At 43.3% G+C, this 20,952-nt stretch overlaps 1 protein-coding gene across 9 annotated transcripts in view; it reads left to right on the plus strand.

Annotated features, from left to right (window-relative positions):
- The window catches only part of LOC110531876 (actin-binding LIM protein 2), a 100,115-nt gene that overhangs the window by 19,865 nt on the left and 59,298 nt on the right, over window positions 1–20,952 (plus strand). For 2 of the 9 annotated variants that reach the window (XM_036987770.1, XM_036987769.1), the window contains exon 1: window positions 13,029–13,662. The exons of 1 other annotated variant lie outside the window; for it this stretch is intronic. In XM_036987770.1, coding sequence (XP_036843665.1) covers window positions 13,647–13,662 — 16 coding nt within the window. In that variant the 5' untranslated portion in view covers window positions 13,029–13,646. Of the gene's footprint in view, window positions 1–13,026; window positions 13,663–20,952 lie in introns of those variants that run through there. 6 more of the 9 variants (XM_036987767.1, XM_036987766.1, XM_036987771.1 and 3 more) reach the window with 6 other exon arrangements.

Below are 20,952 nucleotides of genomic sequence, written 5' to 3' on the forward strand. Positions count from 1 at the left end.
TCCGTTACACATGGCCCACGGAAGTCCAGGACCCAGTTGCACAGGGTTGCACAGGGCGTGGTCGAGACCCAGGGTTAAATGCTGAGCTGTAGTCGATGAACAGCATTCTTACATAGGTTTGCCTCTTGTTCAGATTAGAGGTCGACCGAATATGATTTTTTCAACGCCGATACCAATACCAATTATGGGAGGACCAAAAAAGCAGATACCGATTAATCCGCCGATTTGTAAAATTTTTATTTATTTGTAATAATTACAATTACAACAATACTGAATGAACACTTATTTTAACTTAATATAATACATCAATAAAATAAATTTAGCCTCAAGTAAATAATGAAACATGTTCAATTTGGTTTAAATAATGCAAAAACAAAGTGTTGGAGAAGAAAGTAAAAGTACAATATGTGCTATGTAAGAAAGCTAACGTTTCAGTTCCTTGCTCAGAACATGAGAACATATGAAAGCTGGTGGTTCCTTTTAACATGAGTCTTCAATATTCCCAGGTAAGAAGTTTTAGGTTGTAGTTATTATAGGAATTATAGGACTATTTCCCTCTATACCATTTGTATTTCATTAACCTTTGACTATTGGATGTTTTTATGGGCAATTTAGTATTGCCAGTGTAACAGTATAGCTTCCGTGCCTCTCCTCGCTCCTCCCTGGGCTCGAACCAGCAACACAATGACAATTAGCGTGCGCTAACTAGCTAGCCATTTCACTTCGGTTACACGAGCCTCATCTCTGGAGTTGATAGGCTTGAAATCATAAACAGCGCAATGCTTGACACACAACAAAGAGCGGCTGGCAAAACGCTCGAAAGTGCTGTTTGAATTAATGTTTCCGCGCCTGCTTCTGCCTACCACCGCTCAGTCAGATACTTAGATACTTGTATGCTTGTATGCTCAGTCAGATAATATGCAACGCAGGACACGCTAGATAATATCTAGTAATATCATCAACCATGTGTAGTTAACTAGTGATTATGATTGATTGTTTTTTATAAGATAAGTTTAATGCTAGCTAGCAACTTACCTTGGCTTACTACATTTTTGTAACAGGCAATCTCCTTGTGGAGTGCAATGAGAGCGAGGCAGGTCGTTATTGCGTTGGACTAGTTAACTATAAGGTTGCAAGATTGGATGCCCCGAGCTGACAAGGTGAAAATCTGTCGTTCTGCCCCTGAACAAGGCAGTTAACTAGGCCGTCATTGAAAATAAGAATGTTCATAACTTACTTGCCTAGTTAAATAAAGGTAAAATATTAAAATGAATTAAATCGGCAAATCGGCGCCCAAAAATACCGATTTCCAATTGTTATGAAAACTTGAAATCTGCCCTAATTAATCGGCCATTCCGATTAATCGGTCGACCTCTAGTTCAGATGTGTTAGGGCAGTGTGCAGTGTGATTGCGTTTGCGTTGTCTGTGGACCTATTGGGGCGGTAAGCAAATTGGAGTGGCTCTAGGGTGTCAGGTAGGGTGGAGGTGACATGGTCCTTGACTAGTCTCTCAAAGCACTTCATGATGACAGAAGTGAGCTCTAGCTTTCTTGGGAACAGGAACAATGGTGGGCCTCTTGAAGCATGTGGGAACAGCAGACTGGGATAAGGATTGATTGAATATGTCCGTAAACACACCAGCCAGCTGGTCTGCGCATGCTCTGAGGACGTGGCTAGGGATGCCGTCTGGGCCGGCGGCCTTGCAAGGGTTAAAGCGTTTAAATGTTTTACTCACGTTGGCTGCAGTGAAGGAGAGCCTGCAGGCCGTGTCAGTGGCGCTGTATTGTCCTCAAAGCGAGCAAAGAAGTTGTTTAGAAAGTCTGTGAGCAAGACAACGTGGTTCGCGACGGGGTTGGTTTTCTTTTTGTAGTCGGTGATTGACTGTAGACCCTGCCACATACCTCTCGTGTCTGAGCCGTTGAATTGCGACTCTACTTTGTCTCTATACTGACGCTGAGCTCGTTTGATTGCCTTGCGGAGGGAATAGCTACACTGTTTGTATTCGGTCATGTTTCGGGTCACCTTGCCCTGATTAAAAGCAGTGGTTCGTGCTTTCAGTTTTGCGCGAATGCTGCCATCAATCCACAGTTTCTGGTTGGGGAAGGTTTTAATAGCTTTTTCAAAAAAAGCTTCTACATCTGCATTGCTTGCTGATTGGGGTTCTAGGCTGGGTTTCTGTATAGCACTTTGTGACATCTGATGTAAAAAGAGCTTTATAAATACATTTGATTGGTTGATTGAAAAGCAAGAGCCATCGTGGTGGATAACCTTCTGATGTGATTGTGCTGTACTCAATGTACTGCACAGTAGTGGCGCAATGTTCTCTCCGGTCCAATTTCACATTTCAAGGTCTTGGGTGTCTAGACAGTTCATTCTGAGTCATTTTTGATTTCACACCGAGTTTCCTGAATCACATCACAGATATATGGGCAATCATAGAAAATATACTATTTCTGTCGTTCCTTTCTCCAGAGGGAACTTACTATAATATATCCTCATACCTCTGCAGTTACTGTAACAAAAGTCAACTTTACGAGGGCATTTGATCATGTTCTTTCAGCTTTCAATTCGAGGCTGTGTGTGTGTCACAAGGGGGATATCTGCAATAATCATCAGGTAATTGAAGACAATACAGTGTTTCATGGCGAAAATGGTCTCTGGATGGCCTTTTGATATCCTAGTGCTACAGGCAATTTCTTCTTTATATCTCAAGGTCGTACCCCTGGGATAGAAGCTATTGTAATGAAAAACAACAATTTAAGTGTACCCATTAAGTAAGTGTCTAGAAGTGGAGAGAGGGTTTGGTAACGGCTCAGAACAGAACATCTTCAGACAGATTTCATTAGGATTGGCTAATATGCACACACACATGAGTAAACACGTACACACCATTCGAGACTCAGGTTCTTCAGAGAGCATTATAAATAACTCCAAAAAATTCATTCAACCCTGATATATCTAACCCATTCTCACACCCTGTGTGTTTTATGAACCAGACATAGGCAGACACAAATCGTGCCAGAGAAATAGGTTGATCCTTTATTTTTGCCTTTATCAAAGCAGCTCCATCCTGTGTCTAGCGTAGCCGTCTAGGCGTCTACATGTGTGTATTTCACAGTAGCTGTCTGTCCAATTTTCCAAAGAATCCCTTACATCACCTGTGTGATATAGCCTATAATTTCTTCCAGACTTCAATAGTTTCTTTCATAGATGAACACTTTGCCTTTGGCAGGAAATACATTTTTCTGCAATAGGTAGGCTGCATATAAAAGTTAGCACAGCTAGGTAAAGCATGAATTATATGGAGAAAGTAAAATAAATCAGTATTACTGTTCCCAAGTGTTTTATTATGTTCATGACAACAAGCAATTCCTTCAAATTGAAATGTGCACTCCAAAAACAGGCAATACACAGCCAAAATGTTATGTGGTGCTTGAACAATCTGTTCCAAGGCATTATTAAGAACCAAACAAAAACCTCACTACCCAATATCGCTCCTCCCAAAAGTGAAGTTAATGCCTTCAGTTCACATACTGAAACACATAGCTTTTCAACCGTGAAGGTCTCTTCACCAAGACAACACATTCACATTTGGGACATCAATACTGTGTTCAGGACTTTGTGTTCTAACTTCAAAGAGAACATTATAAGTGATGTCAGTTATTTAATTTAATCTTGACTAAATGATCTTAGTGGGCCCTGTAATTTGAATTGTACATGTTACGGGTTTTACCAAGGTCAAGTACAGCAACAACAGAAACGGACCGAGAGATAATAATAACCCATTAGTCTTGATATTGCAATAAGCTATTCCAACTTCCTCAAGTCTTTAATGTTGAGAGAGAGAGAGAGAGAGAGAGAGAGAGAGAGAGAGAGAGAACATTGTTTCAAAAAAAGCCACCGAGACTGATGTTTCTTTGTCAAACAGTTTTGTTATATTTCCGCCTTCTGTGATGTACAGTACCAGTCAAAAGTTTAGACACACCTACTCATTTTAGGGTTTTTCATATTTAAAAAAAACCAAACTATTTTCTACATTGTAGAATAATAGCAAAGACATCAAAACTATGAAATAACACATATGGAATCATGTAGTCAACAAAAAGATTTTAGATTCTTCAAAGTAGTCACCCTTTGCCTTGGTGACAGCTTTGCACAATCTTGGAAAGTGTAATATATAAAGATGCAAACTCAAAATCGAATACGTTTTCAACTATATCTGACATGGTACAGGCGTCTTCTTTTTTAAGCCCATAACCACGTGTGTGGGGTGTATACTTTTCAATGTGTATTTGTTTGACTCTGATTTAGCCCACTGCAGTAAAAGGTTAAGCGGTAATGAGGACATGTTGTTTGAGATAGAAGTCCATCAGTGTGGATAGTCACTTGACTGGACAGCAAATTTTGCTCTTTAGACCTTGCTCAGGTTACCACAGAGACAGAGACTGAAAATCAATGAGGTTTTCTGAATTATTCATCAATGCATTTTTGTGTATGTGTGTTTGTGCATGTGCGTGTTCGTGTTTTGTGTGGCCAGGGCCGGTTCCATGCATAAGCGACATAGGTGAACTCAGTCGGGATCTCAACTTACTGTAGAGAGTTAGACTAGAATGCTGATAAAAATGTAACATGCAGCAATTGGGTGGGCCTGGGAGGGCATCCGCATTTTCCCCCACAAAAGGGGCTTTATTACAGATAGAAATACCCCTAAGCACCCTGACCCACCTCCCCTCAGACGATCCCGCAGGTGAAGTAGACAGATGTGGAGGTCCTGGGCAGGCGTGGTTACACGTTGTCTGCGGTTAAGGGGCCAGTTGGACATACTGCCCATTTCTCGGCTTATGTTAGAGAAATGAACATTAAATGATCTGGCAATGGCTCTGGTGGACATTCCTGCAGTCAGCATGCCAATTGCACGCTCCCTCAAAACTTGTGACATTGTGTTGTTTGAAAAAAAATCACATTTTAGAGTGGCCTTTTATTGTCCTCAGCACAAGGTGCACCGGTGTAATGATCATGCTGTTTAAATCGGCTTCTTGATATGCCACACCTGTCAGGTGGATAGATTATCTTGGCAATCGAGAAATGCTCACTAACAGGGATGTAAACAAATTTGCGCACCAAATTTGTGCGTATGGAAAATGTTGGGGATCTTTTATTTCAGCTCATGAAACATGGGACCAACACTTTACATGTTGCGTTTATCTTTTTGTTCAGTAGAGAGAGAGAGAGAGAGAGAGAGCGACAGCCAGCCAGCCAGATACTCCCATCTGACTGAGGTGTTCCTTCTCGTGTCTCTATCTCTTGAGGAGGGAGATCAAACCCCTACAGCAGAACAGGGGCTATGTCCCAAATGGCACACTTAAAAGTTGTGGAATATGTAGGGAATAGGGTGCTGTTTTCTACACAGCCTGGCAGCCTCAGCCTCTCACCCAACAGTGTTTGACTATTGATGAGTTAGGTCCAAGCTAGCTTATTGCACCGATCTGCTGTGTCAGCAACAACCCAAACTGAACCCTTTGTTCCAGAACATTCCTAGTCCCCTCTGAATGAACAAATTAACCGGATTAACATATCCAAATCACAGTCGGATCCTTGTATTAGTACAGAAGTAAAAAAATATAGCCCAAAAGTGGGTCAACAGAGCTTGTGCTTTGAAATGACTTTGTGATTCTGTGCTATGACTGGGAGACTATGGGAGATCAGGTTGCCATTAGCTGGCAGTGGGGTGCAGTGGCTAATAGATGACTAGATGGTGAAGCTCTGCTGCCGCTCAGTTAATCCTTTACATCAGGCTAGCAACAGTGTCGTGTTGGGGGGTTGACTTAGCAGAGAGAGAGAGAGAGAGAGAGAGTGTGTGTGTGTGTGTGTGTGTGTGTGTGTGTATATATATATATATGTGTTTCCAGGCTGTGAAGTCTCCTCTTTTATCATTTTTTGTTGTTGTGTATCTCCTTATGGCAGATTTAGGTTATGTATTTCGATGGTGTAGGTTCACTGCAGGGTTTCCCCATGTTCCCCTTGTACAGTAGCACACACCCACACGCTCTCTCTGGCGTATTCGGAGTGGCAAAGTGGGTCAAGATGGTGGATGGCCTGCTGAATGTACAGGGAAGGCAGTGTCTGACTCATCCTCCTCTTCCTCTCCTCCTCTTCTTCTCCTCCCTAAGCCCGAGAGTGTCTCTCCGTCAGTGTTTGGACTCTTCTCGCACCTCTCAGTGGAACGTGGACTCATTTGAAACTCTTTTGGTACTGCCCATTTCCCTGTCGCCAGGTGGTGTTCTTTGCGTCACAGGTCACAGCGTCACACTGAGGTCATATGTAAGACCTGTATTTTAGATCTTACAACTGCCTAACAACCCCCCTTTCAAATATTAAAGAACAAGACTGCACAATGTTGGCCCTAACTGTCTCAAAGTGAATCTGTTAAAATTCCCTGGTCCATAGTTCTAGAGTGTAAATGCCAACTTGGAAATATAGGAACAGGGATAGAGAAAAAATAGAGAGGGAGAAAAGCTCAGAGTCAGTCCAGAACATTCTCTTGCTCACTGTGTACAGAACTGTCTGCACTCCTCCTCCTCTGGCACGCTCTATCCCTCCATCCCCATCACCCATGGCAACCCCCGCCCCAGCCTCATTTATCCTCCTTCTCCCACCACCGTGGAGCATTAGTTTAGGCAAGCGGGCAAACACACACGCACAACAAGTTTCTGTTGATGGTCATTCCTCCACTACTGCATCCACAATGTTACTCTACCAACCTGACCTGTAGTTTGTATGTGTGGGCTTGAGTCTCTACACAGTGGGAATGGAGTTTGGCCTTGGATATTAATTATTCCTATTGGCTCTCCAGCTTATTGATTTGGACTCCACACTCTTACTGGGCTTCAGAAGCACCCAACACTATAATGTGTGTGTGTGTGTGTGTGTGTGTGTGTGTGTGTGTGTGTGTGTGTGTGTGTGTGTGTGCGAACTGTAATAAACCGTATGCTATACTGTACTTTCCCACGCACAGAGTACTGGCCCTTTCAGATGTTTGCAGTCTAGAAAATGGATAAATGAATATAAGAAAGCGCTACATCATCAGCTATATTCATCATCGCTTTCTTGCTCTCTCTCTCTCTTCCTTCTCTCCAATCATTTAGTAAATAGTCATGAATAACATTGGCCTTTATGAACAACCATAGTGGGTAATTGAGACAGTTTGATATTCTGATACAGTTTAACTGAACTCCCGTTGCCACGGGGAAATAATTATGGAGTTATTATGTCCTTTTGAATCCCTTGCTGGCAATGTCAACTTCTCTTAGCAACCCGTTTCTCTCAGGGAGTTACTCATTTTTCTGCCCATTTCATGTGTGCGTGCGGTTTTAACACACCCGCTCACAATAACAAACTAGCCCCCTTTCTCCTTTTCTCTCCTCACAAGCTGTGCATTGAGGAGGGAGTAGGCTACGGAGTCCTGAAAGACCGCCCTGAGATATAGAAGAGTTTTTAAGTTAAGTAGTACTTTGGCCATCCTTTTTGAAGCCTACCTCTGGCTATCACAAGGTAAGATGCTAGACTCTCGACCCAGATTCTTCCACTCACCTACTCACCCAATCACTCACCCCTCCCCGCTCTCCAGCATCTGTTTCAGGTGAACGTCTTTAATACCAGGGTCCTTCTTAGCTCAAGGTGCCCTCTTCACCCCCTCATCCCTCTCTTCTCTCCTCTGCCCATCCCTCTCTCCTCTCCCTGCTGGTATTTGGTTCAGTTCTGTATGACCAGAGGGCATAGGAGAGGGGTTAGGATTTGAGTGGGGTTGGTGGTGCATTGCATATCCCCATCCCTGGTTCACACACACACACACACACACACACACACACTCTCTCTCTCTCGAGCACTAGAGCTCACATTACGTGTGTGGATTGAATCACCCCTGTGGGCTCGGTACTCATCCATAACCCGTTCCCCATCCCAGTATCCCTCAATCCCAGGATCTCCATGAGTTATATGGGCATACATCACTGCCTGGATCCTTTTGAAGTGGGCTTGTTATGATAACTGGTCGGGTCCATCACGTTGGACACTGTGGTTTCCATGCATTCCTGCATTAGTACCATCCAAACTCGTCATTAAACTCAGGGCCCTGAGTCTGAGCCCCGCCCAACTGGGTCCTGGACTTTCTCACGGGCCGCTCCCAGGGGGTGAAGGTAGGAAACAACACGTCCATCTCACTGATCCTCAACATGGTGGCCCCACAAGGGTGCGTGCTCAGCCCCCTCCTGTGCTCCCTGTTCACCCTTGACAGCGTGGCCACACACGCCTCAAACTCAATCATCAGGTTTGCAGACTACAATACAGTAGTAAGCCTGATTACCAACAACGACGAGACAGTCTACAGGGAGGAAGTGAGGGCCCTGGGAGAGTGGTGCCAGGAAAATAACCTCTCGCTCAATGTGAACAAAACAAAGGAGCTGATTGTAGACTTCAGGAAACAGCAGAGAGAGCACGCCCCCATCCACATCGACGGGACCAGAGTGGAGAAGGTGGAAAGCCTCAAGTTCCTCAGCGTACACATCACTGACAATCTGAAATGGTCTACCCACACAGACAGTGTGGTGAAGAAGGTGCAACAGAGCCTCTTCAACCTCAGGAGGCTGAAGAAATTTGGCTTTGCCCATAAAATCCTCACAAACTTTTACAGATGCACAATTGAGAGCATCCTGTCGGGCTGTATCACTGGCTGGTAGGGCAACTGCACCGCCTGCAACCGCAGGGCTCTCCAGAGGGTGGTGCCGTCTGCCCAACGCATCACCGGGGGCAAACTACCTGCCCTCCAGGACACCTACACCACCCGATGTCACAGGAAGGCCAAAAAGATCATCAAGGACATCAACCACCCGAGCCACGGCCTGTTCATCTCACTATCATCCAGAAGGCGAGGTCAGTACAGGTGCATCAAAGCTGGGGCCGAGAGACTGAAAAACAGCTTCTATCTCAAGGCCATCAGACTGTTAAAAAGCCATCACTAGCCGACTTCTAACCCTGCACCTTAGAGGCTGCTGCCCTATATTCATAGACTTGGAATCACTGGCCACTCTAATAAGGGAACACTAGTCACTTTAATAATGTTAAAATAATGTTGACATACTGCTTTACTCATCTCATATAACTGTATTCTATTCTACTGTATTTTAGTCAATGCCGACACTGCTCAATCTAATATTTAGAGTACCAGTCAAAAGATTGGACACATCTACTCATTCAAGGGTTTTTCTTTATTTTTACTATTTTCTACATTGTAGAATAATAGTGAAGACATCAAAACTATGAAATAACACACATGGAATCATGTAGTAACCAAAAAAGTGTTAAAGAAATCTAAAAAATGTTATATTTGAGATTCTTCGAAGTAGCAACCCTTTGCCTTGATGACAGCTTTGCACACTCTTGGCATTCTCTCAACCAGCTTGCATTTCAATTAACAGGTGGGCCTTGTTAAAAGTTCATTTGTGGAATTTCTTTCCTTCTTAATGCGTTTCAGCCAATCAGTCGTGTTGTGACAAGGTAGGGATGGTTTACAGAAGATAGGCCTATTTGGTAAAATACCAAGTCCATATTATGGCAAGATCAGCTCATATAAGCAAAGAGAAACAACAGTCCATCATAACTTTAAGACATGAAGGTCAGTCAACACGGAACATTTCAAGAACTTCGAAAGTTTCTTCAAGTGCAGTCGCAAAAACCATCAAGCGCTATGATGAAACTGGCTCTCATGAGGACCGCCACAGGAAAGGAAGACCCGGGTTATTGGAAGATTTGCAAATCGAAACAGAAACGATGTTGGTTTCGAGCCAACATTGTTGCATTTCCGTGGAATTGTACAATATAAGAAACACAATGTCTTTGTAGACGGAATCTCAATCTCACATAGCTACGCTTCCCTCCTCTCTTCCTTCTATTCCGCCTCCACTCTGTTATGCTCTCCTACAGCCGTCTCAGTGCAACAGTGAGTGAGGGAGAGGGAGAGAGAACGAGAGAGATGAATGGTGCTGCATAGCATATGATTCATTACATTACTAACGATTTCCCCTACACAACTACTTTACATATACAATTTACATTATTCAATGTTGCTGTTTTTTTGTGCTACTGGAATGTTAAACCCTGGGCCTTTAAGGTCCTTGAGTCGGGAAATATGTTATGATCATCAGTGGTCTCCAGCCTAATGAGGCTACATGGATGGAGCTGTGGAAGTACCCATTGTTGTAGAGAGGCCTGCTAGATGGATATGATCCAATAACATCATCATTAGCATTCGGTGAACCCTCCTGTTTGAGTACACGCGGGCAGGCGGGTGGACGGACGGACGGACAGGGTTGGATGGATGAATAATAATCCTCTGTTTGTTGTTGTTAACTCTTGATTATCTCCTCTCCATGGTGAAGTATTTGTATGTCATGCGCACAATGACTATAGAATTGCTTCCCTGTTGTCTACATGTTGCAGGCACATGTGTGGAATGAGGACAACCAAATGTGTCACATTTTATGCCTGTGCAAAGCTGTGTTGTGTGAATGTTGTTGTTTACGTCTTACACTCTAGTGTTGCGATGTAGTTGGATTTCCGATAGCAGATGGCTCTAGTCATCCTCTTCAAGTTTATTGATCTCAATTCCAGTTTGATTAATAGCTGCCTGCAACTCTAGTTACAATGCTTAACAGGCAAACACTCAATAAATGCAGTTAGATGTCAGGAGAAAGGAATGTGCAAGGTTTGGGGGTTGAAAGTTATACCAAGACAGAGGTGGTAGATTGTAGTGTCCTCCATTTTGTCCCAGTCCAGTCCTTGGGAAGCTCATCCCTCAATAGGGACAAAGCACTGTTTGACATCATTCATGAGAGAGAGAGAGCGAGAGAGAGAGAGAGAGAGAGAGAGAGAGAGAGAGAGAGAGAGAGAGAGAGAGAGAGAGAGAGAGAGAGAGAGAGAGAGAGAGAGAGAGAGAGAGAGAGAGAGAGAGAGAGAGAGAGAGAGAGAGAGAGAGAGAGAGAGAGAGAGAGAGAGAGAGAGAGAGAGAGAGAGAGAGAGAGAGAGAGAGAGAGAGAGAGAGAGAGAGAGAGAGAGAGAGAGAGAGAGAGAGAGAGAGAGAGAGAGAGAGAGAGAGAGAGAGAGAATGACAGGAAGGGAAAAAGAGAGACAGAGAAAGAAAGAAAAACAGGAGAAGAAATCTTTGTAAATTATATCATAAATAGGACTGGTGGAGTTATGTCACAGATGCAGCTAACAAAAATATATGGAAATGTCTGCTCTACCCAAAATTACAACCAACTAATTTCAGCATTACCACAAAAATGGAAGAGGCAAGTGGAAGGGGGAGAAAGTAAGGAACTTGTCTGTCAACCCTGCATTAAAGACCAAAATTGGTTAAAGAAAATTGTGAAAATAAAGAAGTATACCAGCTTCATTAAAGGACCAAACAATTGACAGCTGTGCCATATAGATTGCAAAATAGTTGGCACATGGTTATAAAATTGGCACATGGTTATGGCACATGGTTATAAAATTCTTGCAACCAATTGAATGTTATTTATATATATGGGGGATACAACCATCCCAGCTCTGCAGATTTCTACTTTGGAAGTAGAAGCCTAAGTGTTGTTCTCCATTAGTTTACTCCAATTACGGGAGAAGGGGAAAATAATAAAGGAAAATATATATTTTTTTAAATATAAATTTTATATATACAGTATGTACAAACATATATATCTGGGGGATTAACAAAGATGTGAAAATCATTTTGGGGAATCTGTTGCAGCTCAAGTCTACTACACAACCCACAATACAATGTTCTCTCTCTCCCTGGGCTGGCTAGCTGCCTTGCTGGCTGGCTAGCTAGGTAGCTAGCTACGAAACATAAGTATACACAATAATACCAACGTCAATATTAGCATGTGAAGTAGCTAGCTAGCTGTAAAATCACCCAAACGAACTGCAGTATTAATTTAGGAGTCTATCTCACAGAGTTCCAAATGCCACCGAGCTATAATCGGCGTCTCTGCCCAGAGCGAGAGCAGAGTGACGTTGCTTTCACACAAATATAATTTTGAGGAGGTGGGAAACTCCACTAGAATCGGATTGCGTGACGATTAGCTTAGTTGGATGGGGCGTTTCTCCATTCATTGCCCAATGGAATTCCTATCTCCTCCTGTCTTTAATATTTCTGTTTCCTACAGACACGGCACATTGCGACATGGTACTTGAAGGAGAAACGGAGATCAATAATTTGGTACAATGTTTAGATTTAGCACATCTAAGCAAAATCTATACTTTGTCATTATTATATAGCTATGATACCTTTCTACACGATTTCCTGATTTTCACAGAACATATGCGTTCACCAAATTGACATGAGTTTCATGATTTGTATTTCTGCTGGACGTTTGAGAGACATGGATGAATGTCTCATTTCTGACGTGAGACTGTGAGAGCTTGTTGTATACTCGCCGAAGTCTCAAAGAAGCTTGAGTTTCAAATGGTGAAGTCTATTCAAATGCTTATGACCGTCAATGCTGTCAGAAGTTATGTTTGATAGTAGGCTATTCTCACTGTGTCCGCTTGGCAAATATATAGCCTATGCTGCTTGAGCAGTGATAGGTTGCATTGATGATGGATACCGTCAACACAACCCATGATCCAGGTTTCCAGGCAACGTCATTCCCCAAAAGAAATGAACAGGCTACGTCTGTGAAAGTCTGGAATCTACTGTCTGATTCCAGTACATAGTAGTACTGGAATCTACTGTCTGTTACAGTTATGCTACTATAATGAGCTAACATTACATAACTTGAGATGATGGTGATGATAATAATGGTGTTTATAATTAAATAGGTTACCAGTAGCCTAATAAAATGTGTGGCCCTCTCCACTCCTGACCCTTTTATCCCAATTCCTGTGCACTGAGATCCGTGTGGAGTTTACTGCTACTGAAGACACATTCATTATTGAGATCACTTGGAGAGGGGGAAAAAAGCACCACTAGCAAGTGCTCCCTGCCCTTTACAGAGGCACTGTCTGACATTCATTGTGCACTTGCTCAAGAGAACGTATGATATAACACTTCCGTTTTTATCAAGGTTATTGCAAATGAGATGAGTTGAATTAAATTACTCCACGTTTTATGCCGTTTTTATGATCAACTGGAAGACACCTCAGTCCACCGCACAAGAAGGCGCATCCATATTCCATAAGCACTCACGCATCTCTATGCTTCCAGTGGGCTGGTGCGGTAAACGCCCTGTGAGAGATTCCCGAGAGGCGGTGTCATTTTTTTTATTAGGACTGGAACTTCTAGAAGATTCTATTTATATTAGATAGCTGCAATAGCTCAACAAGAACTCAGCCCTCGTACCCGAGAGATGCTTTCGGGAATCGTATGACCTGCTGCCGCTCATCCCAAAGATAACCGACTGTTGACCGCAGCTTTCTCGCTCCTTTTCGAGCGTGCCGCACCGGACCCCGCGCGTTAGAAAACAAGACGTTTTGGAGGATGTACTACAACACCGCGCAACGGCAGGAAGAACTTGGATATTAGGATAAGAAACACCGCTCTTCGTTTTGTAAAAGGGTTTGACAGTTGAAAAAGGGACACTGACAGCGCGACAATGCCAGAAGAAAAAGGTAATATAGCGCAGGTTCGTTTTCTCCTACCGAACGTGTGTTTACTTTGTCGGGAGCACGGGTCGGTTATGGGACATAGACGCTTCTCGATGGCCACTGTAGACCGTAGCCCTCAGCGCAGTGTGCGTCGACTTGAAAGGCAATGTTGTACAGAAAAGGTATGCAGTATTCTGCCCAATAAGACATAGCCTACCTTATCTCTTTGGACTACTTTAAGGGACAAATGGGATTTATTCCATCATTTATTATGATTAGACAATTGTCATAAAATGAAAACAAAACAGGACCTTTGTGTATTATGTAATCCTAATTAAATTGACATTAGCCAGATATTAATACCAGAAACAAACAACAACACTCTCTCTCAGTGTAGGCTATGACTAATAATGTGCCAGAATGATATGCGACAACACTCCCTGAAGTCCCTGGCAGGGAGCACTGTGCTTTTGGGCACCAGCCTGACTGTGACACAAGATGCCTGTCTGGCTGACCGTTCAGGCATGAAACCAATGACAAGGGGCCGATCTGGCTCAAATTGGAAAACAAATGAGATATTTTGTTATGACAGGAGATATGTTTTTGGTGTGTGTGTGTGTGTGTGTATCTGTGTGTGCACATGTGTGTGTATGCGTGCACGTGTGTGTCTGTGTACATGTGTTATAGCAGCATTACACAGTGTGATCTGGAACAGATGAAGGAACATCCCACAGCCCTTTCCCCTATTTTCTGATAATATGCAGCGACAAAGTGGGAGTCCCAACAAATGCCTCAGCCTATAGACTCAAAGCGTTTTCTCCGGACTGCAATGTCATGTCCTTAGCTGCCTTGTTAAGTTTGAGACGCAGCCATCTTTAGAGGGGCAGCTATGTCTTGGTTATGAATGGACGGTTGGCCATAGCGGTAGTGTGTCTGTGTGGACGGGGAGGTGTGGACAGTTTGTAAGATCACAATGTGATGATGCTCGGCTTTGAAAGCTGTTCTTGTGGGGATGGCTAGCTGTCAACAGGCAGAGCGACACCCACTGGCGTACCCCCCCCCCCCCCCCCCCCCCCGCAGCCCCTGGAGGTAGCCCCCATAGAATTAGGAATTACAATACTAGAATGGACATGAACCTTATGATGGCATCAAGGTCAGGGAGTTGGTCAACCAGGGTTTGCCAGTGCTGTGTTCAAATATTTTGAATTGATCTGCTCTGTATGTTTGTTAGCTATCTAGCCAGACAGTTTTAGAGGAATGATTCCATAAATTGTTCAAATTAACTGCCGATATGCCAACATCCCGTTCAAACGATGCAGTCAATCCACAGCCATTACACTGGCTTAAATCAGTAGATGATAGGACTTAGACAAGTTGTTAATTAAACAAGTACTGATATTGTATCATATAATAGAACTCTCAGCTTTCCAATAATATATATATATATATATATATTTATGGCCTGTTTACATATATTTTAGAGGCTATTTATACAAAAAATGTGTATAAAACCCATATAAACTGTATTTATAATTATATGACAATTTTTAGGTTGACAATAATATTAAAATGTCTGATATATCACATGCCTTTGTTTTATATTTTTGCATAAGTAAAATCATGACAATATGTGTAGAACTGCAGGAAATTAGCTTAAAAAATGCAAATTCATCTGTCCTGTTTCTTTCGTCAGAGGAGATGAGGGAATGGAGCACTGCCCCTACCTCGCTCTCCGAACAAATTGCATGAATTAAGGAACAGTCTGAACTATAGAGGAGATTCTGCAACTCTTGGAGCACAATGGAAGTAAAAAAAAAAGAAGCTTATTCAATGTTACAGGTTTGTTATGTTTCGGCTTTTGGCCTTCTTCCTCAGAGGACATGAGGAAAGGAGATGAGGAGAGAAAGCCACGTTTAGCATTCAGACACAGGCACTTCTAAATGAACTGTCTTCATCCTAGAGGTTCATGGAGATAGGATGTGTACTATGTTCAGTTAAAATAGTTATCCATTCCTATCCCTTAAAGTGTTAAACCTGCTGGGCATATGCCAGTGTTTTTACACCACCAATGCTGCTAAAGAAACGCTGACTCAAAGGTTATCCTGAATGGTTATTCCAGGCCTTGTTGTCCCAAGCTGGTATACACAAACAGTTAGCACAAATATGCCTCTCTCTCTCTCTCTCTCTTTCTCTCTCTCTCTCTCTCTCTCTCTCTCTCTCTCTCTGTCTCTCTCTCTCTCTCTCTCTCTCTCTCTGCAGTAACCCACCCCACACACACACACAAACCAACAATACCATCTCAAGCTATGTGCTGTGATTTTGTGCTGCATCATGGTGTCTGCTGTGTGAGCAGGTCACATGGTTCCTATATTACCCGCGCTCAGGCCATCCTCCGAGCGCCAACGTCTCCTCTTCTCTCATCCTCATCTCCTCTCTACTCCTCTCCTCCGCCACTGACTTTGCCTTTGTCCCAGCCGGCTATGGCGTTACATTCAACTGACTTCATACATGCTTTAAATCAGAATGTCATGGCTGCACAAATTGTCACCGACGCGAAATTGCTTAGTAATGGTCGGGTGTCACTCATGAATTAGTCACACATAGCCTATAGGCAAAGCTGGAGTCCCCTTCAACATTGCACTGATCTGAACCCAGTGTGTCAAAGGTTTTGATGTCGCTGTAATGCTTAATGTCGTAAGCCCCTCGTGATGCCGTCACGTCTCAGATGTAAACAACCATTAAAGACCCACTGAAGAGGATGCTATTTAAGAGGATACTATTTGAGTGTCATCCTTAAATACTGAGCTGCGGCTGAACCTAATCAATTCTATTAACCGAGTTACGTGCTCAGTCACGGTCGGCTGGTCAGCCATATCTGGACTGCCCGGCGCACAGAGCTTATCTCATCACCCAGATTTCAGGGAGAGAGGGAAAAAAAGATTAAGAGCGAGATAGATAGAAGTTGGTGACAGAGAGGGAGGGTGAGAGAGAGATAACTAGACAGAGATGGTGAGAGAGAAACAATGAGATGGATGGCACTTGTAAAATCATCGACAAGGATGTTAACGTTGATGTCCTTGGAATGTCAAAGGCAGTAATTTGTATTCCATGTGTGAAGTGTCTGTCTGTACCCCCCCCCCAAAAATGAGTTGCATCATCATCTTTTGAATGGGGATAAAGCGCTCTGTAGTATTTGACCCTGGGGTTATAGGTCATAGGTCAAATGCATATCAGATCATGTCAGGCATGACAGCACAGGTTTATCTGTGAGCCTACATTGCTATTGTGGCAGTAAGTTCAGGTGTAGTTTTCCATTATAATTTTTTCACCACAAATCTGATTGTGATCATTTTTGTTGATCTGCATGGGGGACTCCCTGGATTTGGGGGGCTCCCTGATGTTGATATCCATGCCAGAATAAATAATTTCAAAATGAAAGAATATGGATTACAGAGCTAAAGCTAGGGGATCTAACGCCTATCCCTGTTAAGGTACGTCCCAAGGTCAATGTTTTGGCCACCAGAAAATGCCCCTGCGGTGGTAACCCGAGCATTTTAATCGTCCACCACCGCCAGCCAGGCAGATGGACCCTGCCTGGAATGGAGCACCATGGAATCGTCTTGGGTTGAGGGAACAGGGATATTTTTAGTGGAGAGCATGGCTCCTGGAACAGGAATTCAAGATGGCTGCCCATCTGGGCCACACTGACTGCTCACCTACAGTAGCTATCGGCCAACCTTGAAGGAAAAATGCCTGCCTGTGTATGGTATTTGTGCGTGCACGTGTGTGTGCTTATGCACGTGTGTGTGTGTGTGATAGAGGTCGACCAATTAATCGGAATGGCCGATTAATTAGGGCCGATTTCGAGTTTTCATAACAATCGGAAATCGGTATTTTTGGGCCCTGATTTGCCGATTTAAAAAAAAATATATATATATATATTTATACCTTTATTTAACTAGGCAAGTCAGTTAAGAACACATTCTTATTTTCAATGACGGCCTAGGAACGGTGGGTTAACTGCCTTGTTCAGGGGCAGAACGACAGATTTTCACCTTGTCAGCTCGGGGGATTCAAACTTGCAACCTTACAGCTAACTAGTCCAACGCAATAACGACCTGCCTCTCTCTCATTGCACTCCACAACAAGACTGCCTTTTACGCGAATGCAGTAAGCCAAGGTAAGTTGCTAGCTAGCATTAAACTTATCTCATAAAAAACAATCAATCATAATCACTAGTTAACTACACATGGTTGATGATATTGCTAGATATTATCTAGCGTGTCCTGCGTTGCATATAATCTGACTGAGCATACAAGTATCTAAGTATCTGACTGAGCGGTGGTAGGCAGAAGCAGGCGCGGAAACATTAATTCAAACAGCACTTTTGTGCGTTTTGCCAGCAGCTCTTCGTTGTGCGTCAAGCATTGCGCTGTTTACGACTTCAAGCCTATCAACTCCAGAGATGAGGCTGGTGTAACCGAAGTGAAATGGCTGGCGAGTTAGCGCACGCTAATTGTCTTTGTGTTGCTGGTTCGAGCCCAGGGAGGAGCGAGGAGAGGCACGGAAGCTATACTACATTGGCAATACTAAAAAAAAAAAAAATCATAATCGGTCGACCTCTCGTGTGTGAGTGGTTGGGTGGGGGGGACATAGATGGCATGTCCCCGAGGTCTGTAGTGGTGCATAGCTCAGATTGTTTTCTGGCTGTGACCTTTGGGAGGGCGACACTGTGGGTTTGTGTCTGTCAGCGAGGGAGCAGAGGAGAACAGGGTGATTGATGAGCAGGACATCTGTGCCAGGCTATAGGTCTTGGTGTTATGTGTGTTATGGGATGGGCTCAATAGCTCAGTACAGTGTTTTCTGTTAGCCTAGCCCTTGGAGGTTCTTCATAGCACATTGTGTTCCTTGTGCGTCAAGAGTGCTCCTTCATACTATTTACCCTGAAATGCTCTAGGCCTAAACTGTACCCATTACAAGAGAAGCCCCCTAGTGGAATCATCTTGGACTCCCCCAAGCCGTATTTATTGTCCAGAAAGTGAATGATACGGGATCCACTAAACAAGTGCGTGCCAGGGGTAGTGTATGCTGGTCCGGCCGAGAGAGAGAGCGAGCGAGAGAGAGAGCGAGGGAGAGAGAGGGAGAGAGAGAGAGAGAGAGAGAGAGAGAGAGAGAGAGAGAGAGAGAGAGAGAGAGAGAGAGAGAGGGGTCAGTGGGCAGACCCCCCATTTCCTCCAATAGAATAGTCTCGGCTGGACTCTTGCTGTGCCACATGGTTTCAATCAACTCAGGCTCTTGAAGTGCCCCAGACCATTTTATGAGGACGCGTGACTTTCCTTCCCCCAAATTCTTGCCTTTATTGGTACAGTAGCAGCCAGTGTTGTAGTTCCAAAGTCTGGTCACAGTTTTGTCCTGTGTCGGATACATTTACATTTTTACTCTGTCTTGACTCGGAGTAAAAAACTCATCATTATCAGCTTCCATTCAGTGAGCGCGTAAAACCGCTTCTTGATGCCAAATATATCATGAACATCTTATCGCCTATTGAAACTTGGGCTTCCTACTAACTCACTATTAGTAAGGGGCGATGGGGGGAAATTGTAACAGTCTTTTTATCTATTATAGACATGTTTGCGCAGTGGCGAACCGTGGCTATTGGACCTAGGCTTTCAGTTGGGGGAAAGATAGCAGAAAACCGAGCATACCTTAATGCGCCCAACTGAATCTAACAGGCCTGAGGCTGAGCCGAGCTTTCTGTGCTGCCACTCACACAGACACAACCCGCACAGATCGTGCTACCAGCAACAACAACCACACGGCTTACGCTAACCTACTGTACGGTAGCCTCACACCATCACTATCACAACATCCCCAACAGTGACACATCACAGGATGTGCGTGACAGGTTTGTGATGCTGAGAGGACAGCGACCGTAATAGCAGCGCAGTCCATGTGGGAGAGTACACTTTCTGTAAAACATACAGGGCCGATAGAACAAGAGAAGTCACACAATGCATGATGTGAACGGATAAGCAGTTCCATTCACTCTGACATAATAAGCCAGTAGGTCGCAATCACAGGAATACAAAAACACAAGCATTAGGCGAAGCGTTTCCAAATCGAAATGCACAGTTATTACTTCCCATTGCAAACAGGTTTAAAAAAAAAAGTTCAGCACACAAAGTAACCGATGACCTAAAGTTCAAATGCGACAGTTTCACACACGTAAAGTTATTTTCAAAGAGATAGCAAGCAACAGCAAGTGGTCTGCAATAAAAAAAACAGTTCCACTCGCCGTGTTTTCGATCATTTGAAACGGATGCTGATCCCTTGAAACGTATCTTCTTGTTCGAAGTTGCTAGTGAAAAGGGCAAAGCTAACAAATTAGCAACAGCATCCTTTTCGGTAACACCTGCTGCAGCCGCTTCAAACTAGCCTACAACAAAAGCTAGCTAGACCGCGGGAAAACTATTGCTCGCTACTGCACAGTTTCCATATGTTTTTGTTAAAACAGTCCCATCCATTACAAGTCAAAATGTGATTGGTTGATTCCACTGTCACTGCACAATTCTGGCCTAATACATTTCAATGGAAGATGCCTTCTCTCGCGCTTCTGATGGCCTAGCCAATGGCTGACTTAGCTAGAATTATCTCCCTGGAGACTACCAAAGAAAAATCCTGATTGGATATTTATTTTGCTTCAGTGTTAACCCCTTCCGTTCCAACAGAAACTGAAGAGATTAAATCAGAATATCATTGAAAATTAGAATATAATTAGAATATAATTGAACTATTATTGAACAGATTAAATAGAAATGAAAAAAAAATGCATTTATTTATTTTAAAAATCCTTAGCCCTTCTTTGAAGGCATAGCAGGCCCTCGTGTAGTAATAAATTGTAGAGTGGCTCTCTATTTTCTCTCAGCATTTTCCCACTATTCTGAATGTCTAAAGAATCCACAAGTTCTTCTGAAATATTAACTATTTTTATGGTGGCAATTTGACAAAATTCCAATCATGCTCTTGAATTGGACTTGCGTTTTTCTGGTCTCTTTCTTGGCTCGGTCTCGCCCCGCTCTGGTCTTGGTCTTGAATCAGTCTCGCTTTAGCTGGTCTCGAACACAACACTGGTAGCTTACACTGTAATAAGACAGAGTTCTGCTTCCTGTTGACAAGCAGCAGACTTCCAATATATGCCAGAGTATTTGATTATTTGATATTTGATTATATTATATGCCTCCTGTTGAACTGTCATGTGATTACTACGAATATCTCCATAAAAATGCAACTGATCGTAATCTGGAAGTATGGATT

Source organism: Oncorhynchus mykiss, chromosome 9, assembly GCF_013265735.2.
Source record: "Oncorhynchus mykiss isolate Arlee chromosome 9, USDA_OmykA_1.1, whole genome shotgun sequence".
Classification (NCBI taxonomy): Eukaryota; Metazoa; Chordata; class Actinopteri; order Salmoniformes; family Salmonidae; genus Oncorhynchus; species Oncorhynchus mykiss.